This window comes from Pholis gunnellus (assembly GCF_910591455.1).
Source record: "Pholis gunnellus genome assembly, chromosome: 4".
Lineage (NCBI taxonomy): Eukaryota > Metazoa > Chordata > Actinopteri > Perciformes > Pholidae > Pholis > Pholis gunnellus.
Genome location: NC_136530.1, coordinates 24440852 through 24464301, shown reverse-complemented (window position 1 = coordinate 24464301; position 23450 = coordinate 24440852). Strand labels below are relative to the sequence as shown.

The window sequence follows — 23450 nt, the reverse complement described above, 5'->3', positions numbered from 1 at the left end:
TGATAGCGATTTGCAGGATTGAACCAGTGGTTGTATTCATGGACCAGAGGACGCTTTATGACACGCCGTCACGTCTTCACGCTCGGTTTTTCGGCTTTGGATAACGACAGCACAATGAGGCCGTGGGATTTTGATTTCCCATAAAAACTGTTTACAAAATAACTTCCTTCCGTGATCACAGTTTGTGGCAATGAAACTTTTTTTCCCCTTCAGTTTCTCCAATAATTTGAAAACTGAAAAACATCCCTATAAATGACAATAACATGATCAACATGTAAATAAAATAGCGTTTTATTTTGAAGTGGCATAAAAAAAACAAAGTCATACTTTTTTTAAAGGTAAGCTGGTTTTACACAACAGATCTTTACTGGGCTCAAAAAATGTAATTTAGTTCTATTTCTTTCAAACAAAATAAAAAGGCAGTCGCAAATGAAACCTTCCTAACGGCCGAAGACCATTTCCAATAATTAAGGAATGCAATGGAGTTCCTTGAGAAAGCACAGGAACATGACCAATACTGCTTAAATCACAAGAGCTGCACAAACCGTATCATCCTGAATGTAACTCAAAACTATATAATAATTCACTGTCACAAAAATCCCCCCCCCCCCCCCCCCCCCCCCCCCCCCCCCCCCCCCATCCTTCAGGTCAATCACTGCTTCTGCTGCATCGCCTCTTTTCGCGCAGCGTCCTGCAGGAGCTGAGTGTCCACCTCATCCGCGGGCAGCTGAACGTACCGGACCACCGATCCACGGATGAAACAGTTTTTCACGGACAGCTGGGGCAAATTGAAACAAGACAATGCGGAGTTTCAAGAGAAATCATCATTCAGAGCGGCGGAGAAGACAGATGCAGAATCGGTCCGAATCATATTCTATTAGATGGCGCATAGCGATGTGTTCTCAATTAAAAAAAGCGTCTCATTACACGCATCACGGTTTCATGGGCGTTTTGTTGACATCCGCTTTACTTTCACATTTATTGTGGTATAATAAAAATACGAACAAAACCAACCTTTCATTGGGACCTCATTAAACCCAAAATAGAAGTATTAAAACAAGTACTGACACTTGTTGCCACAAACTGCCACAAACAGCTGGCATATTTGATGAAGGTGCAACATGTGGAAATTACCTTAAAGTATTGTTATTACGACAAACTATTTATGTTTTGCATGTTTGCCATGTTATACTATATGCTATGCATACATTTAATTCCTTTGGTATATTGTAATATATACATTTATTTTGCATGGATTACATATTCCATACATAAAGGAGCTACATGCAAGTCTGAAAACTTCCACTGGATCCTCACATGCCCCTTTTTGAGGACTTGCATCACACACGTGTGTGTGTGTGTGTGTGTGTGTGTGTGTGTGTGTGTGTGTGTGTGTGTGTGTGTGTGCATGTACATGTATTTGGGATTCAAGAAAATCCTTTGTCCGTAGCAGTGTTTTACAGCTAAGGGCTGAGACCCCAAACAGAGGATTCTCTTCAGACTTCTGAAACGTCTTCTCTTTAAAATCGTGTTTAAAATAAATTCTCACAAAAGTCACGAAGCCTCAAGGCAATAAAACAATGTTATGTTTGTTTTAGGGCCGGGATATTCTAGATCTGAAACAGAACATTCAGGGTTTAGAAAGATGTGTCCTAAAAGAAGAAGTGACACTGGATCATGAGGCGCCAGACAACCAAGACTCACCATGTGTGGATATTTCTCTGGATCAGTGACACTGATGTCTGTGAGCTTAATGTTCAGGTACTGAAACACACGTGAAAAGATCAGAAGTCATGAGTGGGCAGATAGTAAATGAAATGTAAATTCAAAGTGAGGAAAATGAATCATGATTTCTAACCTGGTCAACAGAATGAAGCGTTCCGCAGATGCTGAAGAGAGAGAAGTCATTATTAAAATGACTGCAGGCATCTTTACATCAGACATGTATGTGAACAGATCACTGGTCTCGACATTCAGGTGGTGGACAAAATAACAATACCACCTTGTATTATAATACATTACAATGCATAACACTTTGTACCGATACTGCACTTAACAGACAAGAGTTTACAATAGTTTCATTGTTTCCTCTCCTCACACAACGTTAATCCAAAGCGTGCATTTATGAGCGAACCATTCTTGTGACTGTAGCTAACGTTAAATAATGGCGGCTAAATCAAACAGTGTTAAAAAGTTACCTGACAAATACTAACCTCAGGTCGTTTTTGAGCTCCACCACCACATCCTTCCCCACCAGCGACTTGAAAAACGAGTAGAAAAGCTAGAAAACAAAACAAAAAACACAACGACATGACAACGTTAATGTTAGCATCGGGCTAAATGTCGAGCACGATACCGGTTTGCAGACAGCCAGCGAACTAAAGCGCATGAGGCTGTATAGTGAGCTGTGAGTACTTGAACGCCTCACTGACTCTTCAAATAAGTCATTTCATGTCAACTGAAAACAAATTCATATCTTGAAAATTGAGTTCTTACCATTATTGCTGTTGGTTTCTTACGGTCGTGCGTCGAGTGTTGATGACGTGTTATTGCTGCGACGGATCGCAGTGCAACTACTGACCAATACCACACCAGGGCGCCAGAGGTGCGCTCAGTGTAAAACGAGTGTGAAAACACATTGAACTGTGGACCCTGAGAGAGGTTTATTGTGGTTTGTTACGTGAACGATGGGACCATAAAGCGTTATAGCATTGCCGTGAAGTAAGAAACATGTATCACAGTGTCTCAGTGAATCAGTGGAATAATCTTAAGTGTTTATCAGGTCTGCTCGTACTAACACGTAGACACTTGCTGGGCTTTTCAGCAAGTTTCTTGATGGGTCCTGAGACACAGGATCTAAAACTATAAAGGTCTTGGCACCCTCCAGGACTTACTATTATTGTGTTTTGCAAACTTTTTGGCATGTTACCCCTTGAAATGAGGCATTGTCTGCTTGGAACCCATCGTGAATGGTTACATATGCCTATAACTCAGACCACAAAGTAACTCAGTGTGTTTTATAGGTCTTAAGACGTAGAATTGTCCAGTAATTCTCGAGACAAACAGTAATGCTGTAAAAAATGTCTGTAAAAAAAAGAAATTACATTTTTATGTAGCAAATGCAAATGTCCTCTTTTCGTCTCACGATCCCTGAAATGTATCTTTTTACTGACCCCTTGGAGGGTCCCAACTCCCAAATTGGGAACCACTAAACTAAATGATTAAAATGTGCCCAGCATAACCCCTTTAGTTGTTCGGAGGTGTAATGATTGGACTAAGAATACAAAATATATAATAGTCATAGTAATTTGATTCAACTTAAAGTTTCTTGAAAATTCAAGAAAAAGCATGTAGGAAATTTTCTTTTGGAGGTCTTCTTGCTCGGGCACATGAACAACCATTATGTAATCTGTGAATTCAAAGTGCGGGTCACATTTACACACCTCTGATTGAACAACATGAGATGAAAACAAATGTAGGAGTTGAGATATATTTTGAATACTATCAAGTAGGATGTCCTCTATGCTTTAAATATTTGAACTAGTTTGGATTCTCACTCTGCATGCAGTTCTTTTAGGTAACAGCAGATGGAAGCAAATAATGTGAGTGTTGCAGAACTAAATAGGTCTCTGCTGCAGACTTTGTTATGATGAGGTTGTGATAATGATCTAAAATTACAAAATCAAGCTGCTGTTTTTTATTCATCTGAGCATTTATTGTACATCTTCATGGCAAACATGTTAATGTCTGTGGAGGATAATACTGTGCGGTACACATTCGTTAGCTACTGTATAGTGTAAAACTCCACATGATATGTAAAAGTGATTTAATCGGCAGAGTTTGATTCCAAACCTACTTTTTAATGCGAGCTTAGCAGAAAGGTCTGAAAATGTCTGAAAATGTTTCGCTAATGTTTATATCACTTTAAAGGAAAAGTTTCACACTTTGGAAAACACACCATTTTGCGTTCTTGCCAACAATTGTATGAGAAGATCAATGCCAGGCTCAGGTTAGTACACAGAATATGAAACAATAGCCAGTAGACAGCTAGCTTAGCTTAAGACTCAAGACTAAAAACAGAGGGAAAGTGCTAATCTTGCTCTGGTAAACAGTGTCAAACATGTTAATGAGCGAGCTTTAAAAAGAGCTTGGTTTCTTTTTTCCCGTTGCACACAGAGCCATGCTCCCCTGTTTCCGGACTGTATGCTAAGCTACGCTAACCAGCTGTGGTGTCACATTTCACACAGACGTGAAAGTGGTATCGCTCTTCTCATCGAACTCTCAGCAAGCAAGTGAACTGGCACTTTCCACAAAATGTTATTTCTTCATTAGTCACTCATAGGTGATACATATAGCGGGTGGAGTGACTGGCTGAAGCCTTTACTTTTAATTGAATGTTTTCAACAACCCAGAGCAGGTAGCTGCACAGTAGCTGCAGCCTGGTCTCACTTCACAGAACGCCCCATCTTTGGCACTTCAGGATGCACTGCAGAAAAACAAAGAGCACAATCATATGTATTATATTAAATTGAAAAACTAATTGCCATAGGTGAAAAAGCATTCCTTACTGTCTTTGGGGGGCTGCGGCTGGCCAGGTCTTGCTGGTGGTCTGTGTTTGCTGGGGAGTTCGGAGCTCTCTCTGTAGTCTCTTTGGTTCTGGGGCTCCGGCATGCCCGGCCGGGACTTGGAAGGCAAAGGAGGCCGGCTGGGCACCATCCCTCCTTCCGAACGCGACGGCACCACTGGTTTCTTGGCCGCTAAAGCACGCGAGGGGATGGAGGTCAGAGGTTGAGGTTTGGCCTCAGAGCAGGTGAAGGAGCGGTTGCGCGGGGTGGGCAGCGGGGGGCGATCAGGGTCTCCGTCTGCCAGTTTGGAGGTTGAAAGGTAGGGATCTGGAGGTGCGAGGAGGTCCTTCTGCTGGTGGTCTTGGTCCTTGCACCGTGATTTTCCCATCGCACCGTATAACGGATTGTCGAACATCTCTGACACCTTTTCATCCTCACCCCTAGGGAAAAGTCAGTTTCACTGTCAGCTGAATCATATCAGCTATTTTTGATTGAACACAGAGTTTCTGTACCAGAAAAAGGCTCTTACATGGGCTTTCCTGTGGGACTGCGTGCACCGCTCACGTCATAACCGCCCTTCTTGGCATCTTTGCTCCCTAGCCCGGCGATTGATAGGTGTTTTGGTGGCATGCTGTAACTCCAACCTTTATCTACCACATTCCCACCTCTATGGGCCATTCCAATGTAATTGGGGTTGGAAATATCATGTGCTTGGGGGACGGAAAACCTGTCAACAAGAAGACAGGAAAATATCTCATGGATGTCATGTTTGAGATATTTTGAGAGGTAACCACCAAGCGGGAAAAAAGCCTTACTTGTTTGTGTCGCCGCCTTTGTATTTTGAGGAGACAGTGTCATCCTTTTCAATTTTAATGAAATCTGAAAGCAGAGGGAAACATTGATGCTACAAGAACTGTAGTAGAAAGCATTTAATAGGTAAGTCCTGAGCTGATTTCAAGGCTCACCGTATAACTTCTCGGTGGGAGTGCCCTCCGAGGTGCGTAACTGGATGCCGCCTGTCAAAGTGCCCGTCTTTTCTCCGTGGTGAGTCAGTGTGACCTGAAACTCGGTGTAGTTGAACTGGGCAGCTCGCAGCGCAACACAAGCCCCCCCTTTGGAGATAGGACACCAGCCGACTGTTAATACCGCTCAGCTCAACGCATCTGCATTGCATCACCGTGTTTGAGTTCATTACCGTATGACTCGTCGCAGTCTGTCGACTTCACACAGATGAGGATGTGCTGGTCCAGCAAGTACTCTGGGTCAGAGATGATGGGGGTGAGCTGAGAGGACAAGAGAGACAACACACCATCGTGACCTACTGGAACAAGTCATCTTCCACACTGAAAGCTCCCTCCCTCGATTTACCTCGACTTGGTTGCCAAACCAAACTTTTATGGACCCGTCCTTGTGCTCCGTGTTTTCTCCCTCTAACGTCTTGATAGTTTCTGTAGGCATTTTAGAGAGACATTCATTTTGATCATCTCAGCCCATTTTAAAACCAGAATCTAATGAGACGCGGACAACGTCATATGAGAAGAAACATACTCTCCAAGCAGCTGGAATGGTATTCGATGAAGAACTTGGTCTTTGATTTTGTCAACAAGGTGGCCACACACTTCATGATCTGTATTCCGCCTTGAGGTGCACTGTTTGGGTCTGAAAAATGACAAAAAGAACACCTGTTGTTTTGAAGTAGATAACATAGAGTCATCTGCATAGGGTTGGAGATGGAGATCATACCTTGCTTGGAGACAAACTGTGAGGCTACTCCGACTTCAAATGAGGCAAATAACGGTGAGTGGTCACTTGTCATGATGTCATTGGTGCACCCTGCGAGTTGGAAAGTCTCATTAAATATCATTAAACGGTCACTCCAGCAATTTTGCCTGACACAATCACTTACGTCTAAAGAGACATACTAAACAAGACGTGCAGCGGACTCTGATATAAATTGACTTTCAGTCTCTAGTGTGGCTTGTCTTTTGTCAGACCCTCCCTGCCTGTTAAAGGCCCACACCTATCAAACTCCACATCCCTTTAGAAAGTTCTCTTTAGAGCTGCACATCATACAAATGTTTTCACATGTTTTCTCATGACAAGTAAACTGATCCTTATGAGTAAAATCGGTCGTGTGCCCCCTGAAAAACATAAACACGGTAACACTTCACAGGTCCATATTTTCCAAATAATTTCTACATAATTTCCTTGGAAGTTTCCTTTAAAAAGCCATATTCAAACCTGAGTAAATATAAATGTCTTATTATTAATAAATAAAGATCATATTTGTTGAATTGTATGCGTCTGTAGACAAATGTTTATCTGTAGACAAATGTCATATTTATTTCATTGCCTTTTTCAAATACTGGATGTACGCTCAATTGATTATTGAGCGTTTTAAGAATTGGGACCAAGATGTGTGAGGAGTGGGACATTTTAAATTTGAAAATAACATTTTCAATGCTTTCACTATGTTCATATGTACGACCAATATGTCTTCCAGAGCCCCAATATATCTGCAATAAGCTATTGGCCTGGAGAATATTCAGCCCACCTGCTGCGCAATAACTAAAAGACAGTTATTTGGAATCATTTTCTTCTATTTTCCAAACGACACAGTTCTAGAACCCTTGCGAGGAAATCATAGGAAATTATTCATAGATTATAGACCCCGTAAAATAAAGCACTACAAAGAAAATGCTCATTTTGACCTCACCATATGCTTGGCAGACAACATGAACCAGAGGGTATGACTTCCGCAGGACACGATCGCACCATGAGGGCAAATTGTATTTTGTCTGTAGAATTAAAGTTATCACAGATTTATAAATACTGAATATGACAGTTTCAGGTATCAGGCTTTAAAGCAGCAGTTTAAGCATTAAAAAGCAGCTGGGAGCTTGAAACATGATCAAACATGATTGCAATGTATGAATCAATTCCCAAGGTTCCATAAGTCTAAAATGGACATTTGTTAAATGGATCCTGGAGCCTGTAGATGCGTTGTATCATACATTTTCTATGAGCCACAACATATGTTCACATGGACTTTTTGACCTAGATGACTTAAAGCAAAAAGCATGTTCTGTGTCAGCTGAGAGTTGTGTTCAATGCCGTAGTTGCCTTTAATGTGTTTCTGCACTATGGGGCATGACAGAAGCCATACAGGGAAAAGACATCCGACTGAATATAAGCTTACCCCCGTGGCTTTGGCCTTTGTGTAGGCATACTTATCTCGCGTATCCCTTTCAAAGCGATACGTGGGTGCAAACGTGATTTCCTCTTCGTCTGCAATCCAAATAAAATCATTGTTAAAAACACGTGCTTGTATTTTCAATGTCTCCTGACAACGAATGAAGAGAGAGTTGATCCCATACAACATAAGCTAAGTTACAGACACTTCACTGCATGTCTATATTGATCGATATTCTCCATGCGCCCAAGGCTCACCGAAATGTAAGAAGACCTTTCCGTCATTTCTCTCCATGTTCAGCTGGTCTTTACTGAGGAGTTCCTGGTACTGCTGCTGTTTGATCTTTGTCACAATGTACTCAGCTTCCTGTGAAGGGAAACGGTGCAAAGTAGTGACTTATCCTGCCTTGAAGTGTTAACAGCTGAGAGCTCAGACACCTGACAACCAGCATGCTCATTTATGCAACACTCACTGAAGTAAAGCGCTGCTGGATCATGACAAAACATGAAATGTGCTCCATAAAAAGATGACACAGATCACATATTTGTGAATCTGCATGTTGTTAATAGGAAGATTTCTACTAATAGAAACTCAATTAATTTGGTTCCAAGACAAGTACATAGAGTATGCTGTCATATTACATCATTTTTGTGTCACTTCTACGCAGCAAACTGCATTGAACAACGACTTACTGTAGATGGGAACTCAACGCGGTAGTTCAAATCACCAAGCCAGAAGAGGTGGGTGAACCGGTGTGTGATGTCAAATGGATTGAGCTTCTTGTCTCCCAGATTGAGGAATCGCAGGATGTTGGTGTAGTTTTGATTGCGTCTGCAAATAAAGCCGACATTATTGCAAGGACATCAAAAGTATGACACAATGAAGTCAGAGGTTCTTCAACAACAACAACAATTTGATTAATAAATAGAAATAAAAATTACAAATAAAAACAATGTGAACACTCTTTCCTGCATTCATATACATTCGTATTAATCAAGCAAAAATAGGCATTATGAAGAAATTGTTTGTGATTTACATAATAATGATAGTCGAACATAAATACACAATTATATTTAGACTACTGTATTGTGAATGTACTTACACTATTTACTTTTACTGGTTGATAATGTTGTATTTTAATATTTACAAGAAAGAACACATACTGCCTTATCTTGTCTTATCTACTGATATTTATCTTTTTTATTTTTTGAAGACCATTAACATCGTAAATTGAAATAAAGATGAAATGATTCCCCAATACAACATGCAGTGGAAGCAGGGGTACGGTGCCACAAAACAAAGTCTAGTCAAATGTTATCACACAAGAATGAAAATATAATGACCTTGTGAAAGATAAAAAAGAATTGTAAACAGTGATTAAAGGAAAATAATATAGAGCTATTTTCTACTTAAAATCCATTTGAACTATTTAATTAAAAATAGTTAAATATGTTTGGCACCTGAGAGTCAAAAACCTTGTGCAAAGAAGTCCAAAAAGAACCTGCAGCTGCTACTAAAGCTTATTGTATTGTGAATACAAACTAACAAATGATGGAGACCCAGGTATCATATTTATTATCAGCTCCTCTCCTCTCTCGTCTAGAATGTGGCAGCTCGACAGTCAGCGGATAATGTTTAGAGAGATTTTAGAGAGTTAATCAAACTGAAACTGTAAAAGTTAAAACATACTTGAAATTTCAACCTTGGTTTTATTCATATACAAAGTCACTAATTCATTTAAACTGTCTGACTTTGTTAAAAGTGTAATCTGTTGCTCACCTGAGCTTCTTCTCACTTCCGGAGGTCAGGTGACTGTTGACAAAGCCAAAGGACGTACCGTTGAACATGAAGGACACTCCCACTGCTCCCTTGTTTCCTACAAAACAAACATCACAGTGAGTGCTGATGGGTAATTGCTCAATGAACGTTTATGACATGTTACCGAATGAATGGCTTGCAGAGAAGTGAAACAGTTTACCCAGAGTGTTGGCGATCCCCGTCTTCACACTGTCCGAAAACACGTGGGAGATCCTGTTTTCGTGCTCAGGCTTTGCCAGGACCACGATCCGTATGTTCCACAGGGTGTGGATCGCCACCTGGGTGTCAGAAGATGATGCGATGAATCAGTGCTCCGCACCTGCACTCAGTTGGAGCTTTGCTACTTTGCTCCGGTCACTCACTTGTTTAAAGCTGATGTTTGTGATTTTCCTCAGGACACCTTTCACTGTGTCTGCCCACTCCCTCTCATTCAAAGGGTCCTCCTGAGTCCCAATGACATAAAAATCATGCGGGATGTGATCCGCCGAGTCGTCTCGTGTCTTCCCTTGGCCTTTACACTGAAACCAGGTGTCGACGCAGTGGGGAGGACCGGCATTTCCTGGGGGTTTGTGGAGAAGTATTTTACTTTGCGTTACATTGTAAGACATGAATTCAAATTCAGTCAAACATTTAAACTTTGTTACCCATGTTCCAAGTGCCAACAAACACTGTGATCATGTCTGGCTCAGGCTTCTCAGAGTGTTTGTTCTTCATTTGTTGAAGAAGTTGGCAAAAACCCTCTCTTTTCTGGTGGGACACATTTAAAAAAGAAAAAAAGATGATTTCTGTGAATAAACGCATTTAAACATCATTCCTCATGAATTTCATGTGACTGAAAACTTAAAGCCCCTGAAATAGTATTTTCTCTATCAGCCTCTTTCTATAAGCAACAGGCTCCTACGTGAACACACTATTTTCTGTTGGAACAGTTTTGCTTATTTCACATGAGACTACTGTTTTGGTGCTAAATCAGATTTTTGCTACACTTGTACTGACGGGTGTGGATTTGATGCTAATGAAACCCATGCTAATGTCGCCATCCCAGTGTCACTTAAATTTGATCAATCAATACTTAATGTTATAGATAAATACTTTATTTCAAAACACATTTCCAGGGGCCTCAAGGTAAATCAGGACCAAGCCAAATGATGATGTTTTTTCACCTTTGTGTCATCAAATGTAAACTCTTTTCGCAAAATCTTCTCTTTCTCTGACTCCGCCACGATGACAAGTTTGGTGTGCATTCGCTGGGATTTCACCAACTGCAGGACTGAAAAATGACCACAGTACTCTGATTAAAATGAGCCGCATTGATGGTTTACAGCAGTTGTTGAACTACATGCTAAAAGAAAAGTCAGGGGATCCCCAAAGTCAGAAGGATTATCCTCTGGGGACCCTGATTGACCATGAACCAAATTCCATGGTGATACATCCAATAATTATTTCAGTCTGGACCGAAGCGTTGGACAGACTAACCATCGCTAGAGCCACATTGCTTGCATGGCTACAAAAACAAAGGCATGAGGTTAGAGAGCGTTGTGATTTCTTACTTTTGTTGTGCACAAAGAATTTGTCTTCAGGTCCATCTTTCGACTTCTTGAGAAAGAGCTTCCCACTTTCAACATCCACTTTCAGGAACATCTTCGTGGGGATAGCCAGAGATTCTTGCTTGACCTGCAAGTGAAACAGGGAACGGGTCAAATAAACTACGAACCTCCAGACATTTTACATAATATAATTTTACTGCAGTGTTATCCATTAATTCATTTTGAGAAGCACCTCGAATGTGACGAGAGGTATGACAGAATTCCTGTGACCTCCTTCACAGCCAACAGACTCAAACAAAGACATTTTAGCCTGAAAAAAAGAAGTAGAGAAGTGAGGGACCAAAAATAACCAAGATTGTTTACAGTCAGTCAGTAATATGAGCCATGTTACCTTATCTTCTATAGAGTAGAGCAGTTTAGTCAGTCGCTCAAGCTTAAAGGATACAGATTGACCTGAATCGCTAGAATTCTGAAATTCAAGCAAAAAATACATTATGATAAGTTTTTTTTTTGTGTTAGTTGATAATGCTGCAGAGGATCAAAGGAGCCACCCACTTGTTTTGGAAACTGTCCAAATCCTGGGGAGAGCTGCTGGTCCAACGCTCGATGGAAGACCTCCAGAACTGGCAGGATGCGGGAGATTTCGCTGTCTCCCAAAAAAAGGGCAGAGCATGGTTAAATCGGCCCTTTACATTGTAATCTATAAAATATATTCATTTTAATGTATACCTGTTTAGATTCTTGCAGATAGCCATTGTTAGCTTCTTTAGCCCGGGGAGGTTAGGGTAACCGTACTGTACTTGTTCAGCATCCAAGCTGATTGAGGTCCTGAAGTATTCTTGTAAAGCCATTTGATGCTCCTCTGGTATTCTGCAAACATGGGAACACTTTTAATGCCACTATCTCATTATGCAGCGCTGCAGGGATGAGTCTTAAAACATGAAAATTAAAATGTTTGCGGTTCCAATTCCCTCATCTCGGAGTCAATGTTTTTTTTTGTAATTAGTCTTTGGTTCGAGTACGATGCTAACTTCTTGGGTTGAGCCTACGAAAATATGTCATCCCTGCAGCACTCAATTTACATACCAGTTCAGTCACATCACAGTGTCAAATCACTGCCCATAATCCTGGAACTCAACGCTTTGTACACACTACACTGCCGATGTATCAGCAGAAACTTTGCAAAGTGAATTCTCTGGCTGAGGCGCATGAGTGCAAATTCTTCAAATGTGACCATACATGGACAAGTCCATATGCTGCAGTCTCATCAGGTAGGTGTCTGATAAGGAATTGCAGGCCTGCTCAGAAGACTTGGGGTCACTGTCTTTCACATCGTTGGCCAAGAAGTTCCTGGGTGGGAGCTGCGGTGGAAGATTATTGGATTCTGCAGGACAGAGAGGTACAGTATGGGGTTGTTTAAGAATTTAAAATCTTCCACAGGCTCATTGCATTGCTGCCACTGTTCAGATTAAGTGAAGTTGTTTGACCTGGCTCTTCGTCCATCTCCTCCTCCCTCTGGACAGGGTACTGCAGATGTGTGATCAGACCCATGTTCGGACTGTAATATGCCTCCACCAGCTCAGGCAGCATAGAGAAGAACCTGATAGGAACTCCTTCAGATGCCTGAAGAGCAGATCACAGCAGACATGTAATTGTCCTCTAACCTCAGCAGAACTGAAATGTCATGTGGTGCTGTTGTTTTTCTGGAAGACTTTCGTATCTTTTTTTTTTTGATAAACCAGTGACATAATCTGTCGGTTCTACTTCCCATGTGATGTCAGATATGTCTACTTGCCCGTCTGTGGTTTCCTCCAGCAACCTAGAGCCTTCATGTCATCAGCTAAGTTCCCTCAGCAGCTGTATAGCGCTTTTTCAAAAGATTGAACTGGTTTTTGACATTGTAGTCCCTTTATTTAGTTTATTCTCATTCCCTCATTGATAACTGGTTAGAATGCTGGTACTCCATACTAGCAGCGTTATTTTTGTTTAATTTTGTGTAAGTGTCTTCTATGCTGTCATTTTTATAGGTTGTGTGTTGTCCCAAGGAAGAGTAACTGATATTCTGCATAAAAAAAAAATAGCTCCTTTTAAGTGGTAAATGTGCATGTTCCCATATGATTCCACTTTCTCTAGCTTTAGTTCTACGCTGATAATACTCAAGTACATTTGCCTAAATTAACTCACAAGCACCAACTACTTTCACTTCCTACAGGTGAATGTAATTATAATCATTACTATTCTATTACAACTAAAGTTATATGACAATGGCAACAAACAGATATCAAGCTAATACAATACTAGCAATAGTAGTTTTCATTAGTTTCTGCGACAGCCGAAAGTCTTCATGCATCTGGAGTCACTCTTCACCGGTCACCAATCTCTTTTAAAGTAGATATTTTCCAGTAAAGCATGACAGACTTGCTATTGTATCCTCTTACAGGAAGTTTTGGACATTAACTATTAACTGATGCTAAGAACGTATACTGTTTACCATTTTAGCATGCTAACGTTTAACTAAACAAAAAGCAGGCCTGAAGCTGAGGCTGATGAATGTTATTAGTTTAAGTAGCCTATTTGGTAATAAACCAGTGCCAGTATCAGACTTTCACTAACAGACCAGATTGAGTCGTGTTTTAGCCGTGACATCAAGTCTGGGTATAAGCCGTGATTAGAAGTAATTTACGTACATGCAAAGTTGCTTGCTAGGTGTGGAACAAAGTTGAACGGTTGCTCGATGAAATGTCAGGGAATCAGCAAAAAGATTGCAATTGACCCTTCTCTAAGGCCCGCCCCCCGCTGCTACTCCATCAAGCTGTCAGAGCTACCATGGAGCCCACACTGTCACTAACTGCAGAAATATTTGCTTGTTTTGTGAAAAATAAAAAAGCGACTTTAGAGAGAAGCAGACTATTACAATCCTTCCTACGGTTGTTGAAGTCTGGACCAAAGTTAAGGATGGACTGACTGCCAATGGCGTTTTTACAAACATACTGTATGTCTAAATATAGCCTACAGCACATTTTAAGTGCAGATTTCAAAATTTCAAAAATAGCTGCACACCAGCTTTTAATTCTGATATTAGAGGCCCGTTATGTTCATGATGTAAATGCTTAATACCAACAAGTCTACAACCATAATAATGAATCTGTCTTTGAACCAAAACAGTGCTGGCTTGTGTCAAACTGTCAACCTACCTGGACAGAGAGCTTCTTATCCTCATTTGGCAGGATTCTGTATGTGTACACACAGTTCTGGTATCTGTGGTCAAAATAATGCAAATAGTAAATAAACATGCTGGCTGGTGTTTTCAATGTGTTCCGCATGCAAACAGTTCAGGTGGTACTTTAAATGGAGGTTCCCTCTTGAAAAATGATATGAGTTGGGTGTTACTTTGTTGTAGCACAGTATCCAAATAAAGAGGAACTAGTCTCGCATTGCAGTGCAATGTGTTATTATACACTTAACTTTTACTCGTGTGACATCAAAAAAGTCCAAATGATGTTGTTTTTTTTCCTGTTGCCAAAAACATTCCATATAACAGCCATGTCATGTTTTTTCTTCCATTAGTTAGGATCATACACAACTCGTGTTACATATCATGAATGTTTTTTTGAACAAGGAACAAGAATCATTGTCCACTCTTTGTCAGCGCAATAGTTAGAAACAAGTAATGGCAACTTACAGAACACAGAGAGCATACGCTCCCTGTATGGACTCACTGGCCCGGATAAGGAAGCTTCCATCTCTTGCTGCTTTGGAAAGTAGATCCTCAGCTTTGGATCGAGTTATAGTACCATGGCACCAAGGCTGATAACTCGGCATCCTGTTCCTCACCCAAGAGCCAGAGCTCAAGAGTTTTGCATCTGCTCTCAAACTATATTCCAGCAAACCAAAGTAGACTCAGTTATTCTCTCTGGCTATTGTCAACTTTTCATGGTGCGTACTTTGAAGTCCTTTCTTTCACTTGTTCATCCCCTGCCTCCGAAAGCTGCAAAAGGAAGCTGCTACTAGCTCGCCTCTGAACTTCCTCATTTGAGAAGTTAAGAGAGGAGGGCCCTGGTGCCTCCGCTCTGCCTGTTACATGACAGATCTGCAGAGCTGTAAATGGAAATACAGACTTTCGCTTGCTGAGTAGAAATCTCTATCACACTACTTTAATTATTAACCAGCATTTCCCTCCCTGTGCACCTGCTTGTCAATGTGAACTGCGCAGAAAGAAAGTGAAGCCATTTGTTAAGTTGAAAGAAGTGAAAAGGGGAAGTAACAAAAATAGTCAACGAATCTTCTGATAAATGTGCTTGTAAATAATATGTAAAAATGCATTTTTAAAGCTCAAATCACCTTTGGCCTAGCACTCATATCCACCCCAAGAGACCCCACCTGAGTCTGATTCCTAAACTTTCAATAAGAATCAGGAGAGCTAGGGGTTTTCTAAAATGTGTACATTCAGGAAATACGAGTTTAAAATGGCTTGCCCTGTTCATGTGATGGACAGGAAGTCTTGCAGAAATAAGAGGAGGAAAATGAGCTGCACGCAAACCACAACACGGGTCACATGATACAAAAAGAGAAGTACACAGTGACAAGTCACTGCAGCCTCGGAGGTTTCTGTCCTGCGCTCGAAATAGGTCTTCTACTTTCACAAAGAGAAGGTCGAAGTCTGAACTATTCGGCGACAGTGTAGACAAGACACATCATATCATCCACAGAGGTTGTGAAAACGTTTACTCATTTATTAAATATAACTTGAAGTACACTTATAACTCACATCTTACTTACTCAGTGTTAATCATGTCTGTCTGTCACAAACAGACTTCTGCAGATGGCGTCAAGCCAAACTGACTCATGGTAAAAAAAGGGGATTAATAGTTTGTCATGCAATAGTGCAATATCATACAAATGTGGACAAAACAATAAATGCATAGCATAGGAGAGTGAATGAAGAATATATGTACAATTAAGATTTGTCTAGCAAAAGGAAAATAAACATGGTACTGTCAAAAATACATTTGTAAGTGGGTTTGAAATACACCTTGTATTAAAACCACACAGAGTCTACAGCCATGCTGGCATGCCATGCTTAGGCACAATGGTGCTTTGAGCATCACCATGCTAACATACTCACAACGTCAATGCTAACATGCTGATATAAGGCAGGTAATGTCAACCATGTTCACCATCTTAGCACTGGTTGTGTTGGCATGCTAACATTTGCTATTTAGCACTAAAAGCAAAGCACAGTCGAGGCTAATGGGAATTGCATTAGCTTTGCAGGCATTGGTCAAACAATCCAATCACATGTCAAGTATATAAAAACAATGTATTATTGCAGTGACAGGATGGGCCTATTCTTTTGAGCAGGTAGCAGTTACCACACCATCTTACTTTAGAGTGTTAGCATGCAAACATTTGCTAATTTCAGCACAAATCAAAAATTGACCTTCATGGATATCTGTAATTTCATGGCAACCCATCCAATAGTTGTTGAGATATTTCAGTCTGTACAAAGTGGTGGACCAGCTGACTGACACACAACGCTAGCATGGCTAACAACACCCTAGATAACATTTCTACTTTTTTATTAAAAGCTAACAAGTATTCATTACATTTGGCATAGGATACAAAAACAGTAACAGGAAATATCCATTAAAAGTTGACTATGTACATATTTGATCATTTGGTGTTTGACACAAAAAGCTTGTGGAAACGGCAGACACAACAACTTCCCTCTTGTCGAGGTCACAATAACTGGAGCCTTGTAGTCTCACAGACTCTGATGGCTTTGACAGCCAGGGCTAACGATGGGAGATTCTCTGGTTGACTTTATGCACACTTTCCATAAATCGCCAGACTTTTGTCTTATGATGGCGTGAAAGTAACTTCCAATTATTTTGATTTGGGCCAAAAGTACCATTTAGATTTTGAACAGGGTGCAAACTAAATTATCTGCAATTGATTATGTTACATTTGGAATATGAGTCTCAAACTTACTGGACATGGGAATGTCCATGTCCAGGTAGCGTGTGTTCACAAAGTGTTGGTCTTAGTCCTCAGATGATGTCTGGAGTCCTTAAACTCTCCGGCACTCACACAGTTAAAGTCTGTGAGGGTGAATGAGGCGTAGGGTGGGTCCTGGAACTGTGCCTTTAATTCAGGTTTACTGGGGCTACAGTGGCACTTCAACCACATTAACAGTCAATTAACAAACCGATTTTCGTTTGTGTTGGAAATGCATCTCTATCAAACAGTGCTCCGGATCCCGTTCAAATCTCTCTTCCTCAGAACTCAGACTTGGCGCTCACAGAGCTCTCGTGTGTTCCCTTCAACTCTCCGCTGGTGGCTCCCGACACACCCGTCGGATCTTTGCAAAACAATCGCATCAGAGTGCCGCGGAACTTCTCTGCGCCAAACAGGTAGATCAGCGGGTCCATGGCACCGTTCAGGCAGGTGAGGGAGGAGGTGAGGCGGTTGGCCAAGCTCAGGCCTCTGCGTGTCTGGCACGAGATGCCGGGGTGGTTGTAGCCCAGGATGAAAGTGGCCCTGCTCACATGATAAGGCAGGAAGCAGACCACATAGATGAGCATGACCAGGCCGATGGTGCGCAGGGCCCTCAGCTTTAGGGCTGGCTCTAACCTGGAGCCCCGGTGCAGGCTGTGGATGATGAGCAGGTAAAAAGTCAGGGTGGCGAGGAACGGCGGGGTGAAGGCCACAGCCAGGGAGATCAGTGCATTGCGTGAGGCCTTCTCTCTGTACAGCTGCGAGCACACCGTCATGCCATCCACCTCCGCAGTCTGGCGGGTGATTAGCAGCGGCGCCATGGAGATGGTAACCAGGGCCCACAGCGAGAAGCTGATGATGTGGGCGTAGCGGGCACGCCGGACCTTCAGCGACCTCACAGCGTGCACTACGGCCAGGTAGCGATCGCCCGCCACGCAGGCCAGGAAGTACAGGCTGGCGTACATGTTGACGTAAAACAAGAAGCCCGCCAGCCTGCAGGGCACCTCGCCGAAGGGCCAGTGGCCCCCAGTGAGGTGGTAGGTGGCCCTCAGCGGGAGGATGATCACATAGGACAAGTCTGCCACAGCCAGGTGAATCAAAAAGACGTTAGCTGGGGAGGAAGCGCCACGCTGGTGAGAGAAGATCCAGAGAGCCAGGCTGTTACCGTTCAGCGCCAGGAAGAAAACCAGGACGTAGAAGCATCCAAACAGCGTGTTCTCAACCGTTGTATCCACTGCCGCACAGCTCTCTGATGTCTGATTGGATAGAAGGGAGGGCAGCTCCATTGTAGCAGACTCCATTATGGTGACTGAGGAGACAAGCAAATAGTTTAAAATGTATCCTAAAACAATTTCAGGAATAATTACTGGAGATATTTCTTCTCTTTGGGATTATTAATAAAGCAACTAATGTATACAATGGATACAACTAAAACAGTCCATTGGAGTCATGACTTTTCTAAACACGTGCTTTTGATTTCTAAAATTGTTCATTGTTGGTATTCAGACAGCAAACTGCCCCAGTGACAGGAAACCCAACCCCTGTCCACTCTACTCTACTCTACTCCACACACACACACACACACACACACATACACACACACACACACACAGACAATAGGCAGGGAGAGTACTTGTCACAGTGCCAGTCTCGCAAGGTAACAATAGATGTCAGTGTCCTCGGCTAATGTGCACATGCTCTCGGAGCGGATAATTACTTCATTCTGACCCGTGCAAGTATGAGACTTCCTCCGCACACTATTAAGTTCAGGAAGTCTAAGTCATCAGATCTTCTTTGTACAGTGTATTTGGCGTCAGAGTCCGATTTGTCAGCAAGAATGCTTTCATCTAGACTGAACTGAAAACTCTCTGGAGGAATTGGAACGTCTGTCCAAGCTAATACTGTGCAGTAAACACTCATTAGCTGCTATATGTGTAATGATATAGTCTAAAAATCTATTTAAAACCTACTGTAATGCTAGCTTACCAGATATGAGTGAAAATGTGTCTCCATGTGTTATTCTCTCGTTTTAAAGGTTGGACAATTTGGGAAACACCTTCCTGCCGACAGTTAGCTGAAAAGATTCGCATGTTTGTTCGTTAATCAAGCTTGAGCCAGCCGCCAGTTAGCTTAGCCAGGAAAATAGATGTTCGCCAACTCACACTTTTAAAGCAAGCCAGTGAACACGTTATATCTCCTTTGTTTAATCCGTAATGCTGCAAAAACAAAGAAGTTGTAGTTTTTCTAGTGGTTATGTGCCAGTCAGTATATGTTATTACCTTTGTACAGAGCCAGGCTAGCGGCTATCCCCTGTTTACAATCTCTGTGCTAAGCTAAGCTAAGCTAGTAGTATCTTCTCATTTAGTTTGTAATGTCAAACTATTTCTTTCATGGTTACAGCTGCATAAATAATGTTGGTAGAAAATACAAATTTAAAAATCTTAATAAATCTTTACATGCAATGCATTTATGATTGCTGTAGCCAACATTTGAGTCTCCTGAGTGACAGTTTCAAGTTCAAACAGACCAACATCATTTTTACCATTCCTCAAAGGATTGCATCGTTGTTTTTTGTTTTTCAATCTTAGAGGACTATTTTGACACACCTAGAAAATCACCACCCACTACTCCGGCAAGTTCCAGCTGTCCACTCCTCTTTATTTGTTTTTATCTCCTTACACAAACTTCTCTGGGGCGTGAACAGCAATAATTAATCTCAGGGAAGGCTTCTCTCGAACTTTCACTTTGAAATTTGTGGTGGATCCAAGAACAGCATCAAAACATGTGCGGCAGAGGATGAACTTGTCATCCCACAGATGTTTCTAGCCAAAGGGAGGTTCCCAAATACACAATTCAAATAGCTCTCCAAACAGTGAAATGCTGCACCATTACAGGGCTCCTTAACAAAAAGGGAAAGGGATTGTCTCTTCTTTTACCTGACTGGGCTAAGTCTCCGTTTCACCAGCTCACTGATCTGACTTTTGGCCCATTAGGAACCAGCCAGATGTAGCGGCGTAGGTTTTTTTTCAGTGTGTGCGCTACGCTCCTGCACATACTGGAGCTGTGAGACCCACAACGGAGGGCATTTCTCAGCCAAAGGCTCAGACGCGGCACATTCAGGAGCCCCCAAGAAAAAAGGGTTGCAGTCCCAGCAGGGATAACAAACCAGCTCAATGTAAAAAGCTCCCGTAAATACGGATCCCCGAGGGATAATCCTCAAGAGAGGCAAATCCTGAAATATGCCTTCATCACAATGATCTGGGTAAGCAGATCTGTGTGAGAGTGTCGGCGGAGAGGAGACCGAGCATCCTGGCACCGGTCCTCTCCAGGGATTAGTCGGTAACAATTTGTTGCGACAAAACGGTGACAGCTGTAATGTGCAGAATCTTCTTTTGTTAAAACTCGTCACAGTTAAACCCAAAGTAGAATAAAGTCAATGTGAAATTTGGTAATTGGATTAAATGCTGGAAGGGTCTTAAAAAGTAGATTGTCATAAATAGATCTGTCACAATACTGAGCTGTTTTGGGATTTACGTGACAAAAGTGACACGTTCACAGAATAAACTCTTGCTACTACTGCACAGTGAAATTTGTAGCTAAAGGATATATTGTTTAGCAGTAATAATTTAAGTATAGTGCCACAGTGTGCACTGTGAACATAGAGGGAATTCCTCTTGTGGAGCCAGACATTTCATAAAGTTATCCAAAAAAAACATCTCTACTGCTTTATCAAAATCTGAGGTCAAATAAAAAGAGACTTACCTGAGCTTCAGAGCTTCACAGTGAATGGACGTCTTGAAGAAAAGCTCGGCTGCTTGAGGAACAATTCAGCTGCTGAACAATTCAGTGCAGCAGCAGAGTGAAGACTGGGAAACGGACCGGCGAGCTCTGGAAGGACTGAAGCTGTGACACAAAGAATGCTGTCCTATGACCCCCTTCACTCTCCCTCAAGATGTTCTTGGGAATGAGACTGTAGCTCTTTTTGTGTCTCAAAAAATTATTTGATAACAGCAAGGGAGTCCCAATAGGAGCCGCTCGTTTGAACCTTGACCCCACCCTTTCTTACTCCGTCCCCTTCCCCTCAGAGAGCCACTTGTGCTCCACAATAGCCTGAGTCAGAATAAGCGGCACATTTTAGCAGCGGGGAGAAGAATGGCATGCCTCAGTCGCAACGAGATGTCGGGTATAGACTCCATGGAAACGAGGCCCAGTGGTGCGCCGAGTGCCTTTAGCCGTGAACTCCCACCCCCCCACTGATAGATAGAAGATGGACTGTGTTGTTCATTTAGAAGTTTATGACTAAAGTCTCAGAGATGATCTTTTGTAGCTGGTGTGTTTAGCTCTACAGAGGGCCCCATTCCCTATAGGAGAGCGAGTGACAAAACAAGAGTGGGGAGGATTGGGGGGGGGGGGCACGCTTGGAGGAAACAGAGGCCCTTGTTGGTCTCTTGCCTCCTGGGGGCATCGTGAATTGGAATGCCCAAAATAATCAGTCACATAGCCATCGGACAGATGTGGAGAGAGTACCCGTTGGCTGAGGGGGGATAATATTTCTTTCATACAAGCAGATCACAGCTGTGTGTCACACACATTGGCCCTTTCTCTTCTCTGTATCATCGATATGCAAATAGAATTGTGTAGACTTGAATGGAGGCTCTATCTGTGCAGGACAGCAGAGAAGCTTTGACACCACCACCCTGTTAATCTACTGCCAAGCGCTAATTGGGACGGCCCCCTGTTTTTGTTTTGGGCTGCTGAGCTCTATCTGCTGCGTGTCTCGTAACCCCGAAGCAAAAACATTGCCTCGCTATCATAAATGTGTCATTCTTCATACTGCGGTGGAGGCTCCCGGCTGCTCGTGGAAAATAAGATGCTCTAAACAGGCTTCCACTGGGAAAAATGTTTTATTTGGAAATTTTTGCAGAAAAAAAACATTTTTCAACAATTTTCATTGAATAGTTTGTTTTCATGAGCAAGATATCATTTGAAGCAAATTCAAATATTTTCTAAAGATGGATTTATTTAAAGGTACTCTGTGGAATTTTCAAACACTATCAGCACTATGAAGCAATGTTTTGGCAAGTGGAATCCGTTATATTTGTATTTGTATTAGTATTAGTATGTACCATGGTTGTATTATAGAAGTGGATACGGCAGCTTTGAGTCCATTTCTTTCTAGTGGCCACGTGGGGTATTGCAACAAAAAGCATCTTTCCCATAGACCACCATTCTAAAAGAGACGTCTACAAAACTTTTGACAGGACACCTTCAGCTATAAACATAGACAATTATTACTATTTGTGATGTATATATTTGAGCCATAGGGGGTTTAATCATTGTAAAACTTTTCCAAAGCCCAGAATGATTTCTATTTCTGAATGACGGCACCGCTGTGAAGTAGCATGCTACATGCAATTTAGCTGTCTTGGAAATTAGATTATTATTGGGGATTTTAGCGTTTATTATCTTACTTTTGGTTCTCTATACCTTAATGGTTTCAAGCAAGTCTCTTTGAAGCATTCATGAACACACAGTCGCCCAATCTGGATCAGAGGCATGATGGGATTAACACTAGCGTGCATATTTAGTCGGCCGCTTAACGCCGCAAGTAACACGGAAGTTAGCAACTTTTTTTCGCTGTATGCACCATGCGAGCAATTCTCATTGGACTGAATAAGCGCCAACTTGGGGTCCCATATCCAGTATTGTAATACAGTGGTTCTCAACTTTTTAGTTGCGACCCCCTAGGATAATCAGGTTGGTGTTTGTAACACCGAGGCGCTGTCCAATCATTATTTTCTCAATAACCATCTGAAATTATCTTGTGACCCCCTAGGAGGTCCCGACCCCAAGGTTGAGCACCACTGGTATAATACATGACATGTAAGCATGCAAGTATTCATGTGATTATTTATCGACAGTTGGTATTGATAGCACTCAAATATGTGCTAACTATGTCAATAATTAGGCTGCAAGCTAGCAAACATTTCTTTCAAATTTAAAAAAAACATGGAATTTGGTGTTTTATGAGGAAGAAAACTATTTCAACACGTTAGGCCTGAGAGATACACACAATGTGTTTGTTTTCAAGAAAACTCCACAGGGCACCTTTGATGTTTTTAAGGCAGGCAGATTAATATAGAGTGTAATTAGTCTCAATAGCAGTGACTACAAAAAAAAACAAGGTTTACAAATGTGTAAGGAGATTTGTGAATCATTTTACAAATTCATTTTTCTATCCACAAACAAATGCCACCAAACTTAAGCAAACAATTAAATATGTAAAACAAATACCCCTATGCATATAAATGTTAAAAAAAAAGGTTTTTA

At 41.7% G+C, this 23450-nt stretch overlaps 3 protein-coding genes and 1 long non-coding RNA gene across 4 annotated transcripts; 1 reads left to right on the top strand and 3 right to left on the bottom strand.

Annotated features, from left to right (window-relative positions):
• Positions 1–631: 631 nt before the first annotated feature.
• smx5 lies at positions 632–2553 on the bottom strand. Its single transcript, XM_079157365.1, has 5 exons — positions 2497–2553; positions 2214–2281; positions 1859–1889; positions 1705–1764; positions 632–778 (listed from the first exon to the last, which is right to left on the bottom strand). Exons 1-5 carry the CDS (start codon positions 2497–2499, stop codon positions 653–655), a joined length of 288 nt encoding a protein of 95 aa, XP_079013491.1. The 5' UTR covers positions 2500–2553; the 3' UTR covers positions 632–652.
• Positions 2554–3696: 1143 nt separating this feature from the next.
• On the bottom strand, positions 3697–15098 carry inpp5d (inositol polyphosphate-5-phosphatase D). The gene is made up of 27 exons (XM_079157462.1): positions 14806–15098; positions 14318–14381; positions 12611–12746; positions 12363–12507; positions 11853–11993; positions 11679–11769; positions 11515–11592; positions 11356–11433; positions 11127–11250; positions 10740–10846; positions 10221–10323; positions 9939–10135; positions 9737–9854; positions 9538–9634; positions 8451–8589; positions 8016–8124; positions 7765–7853; positions 7282–7363; positions 6309–6398; positions 6114–6224; positions 5934–6013; positions 5761–5848; positions 5531–5677; positions 5381–5444; positions 5095–5292; positions 4569–5005; positions 3697–4486 (listed from the first exon to the last, which is right to left on the bottom strand). Exons 1-27 carry the CDS (start codon positions 14943–14945, stop codon positions 4446–4448), a joined length of 3294 nt encoding a protein of 1097 aa, XP_079013588.1. The 5' UTR covers positions 14946–15098; the 3' UTR covers positions 3697–4445.
• Positions 15099–17401: 2303 nt separating this feature from the next.
• Positions 17402–18421, bottom strand: gpr17 (G protein-coupled receptor 17; the record flags this gene model as incomplete). Its single annotated transcript, XM_079157563.1, has 1 exon — positions 17402–18421. One exon carries the CDS (start codon positions 18419–18421, stop codon positions 17402–17404), a length of 1020 nt encoding a protein of 339 aa, XP_079013689.1.
• Positions 18422–22011: 3590 nt separating this feature from the next.
• Positions 22012–23371, top strand: LOC306694769. Its single transcript, XR_013767054.1, has 2 exons — positions 22012–22853; positions 22960–23371. It is a non-coding gene; the product is annotated as an uncharacterized lncRNA (long non-coding RNA).
• Positions 23372–23450: the final 79 nt, after the last annotated feature.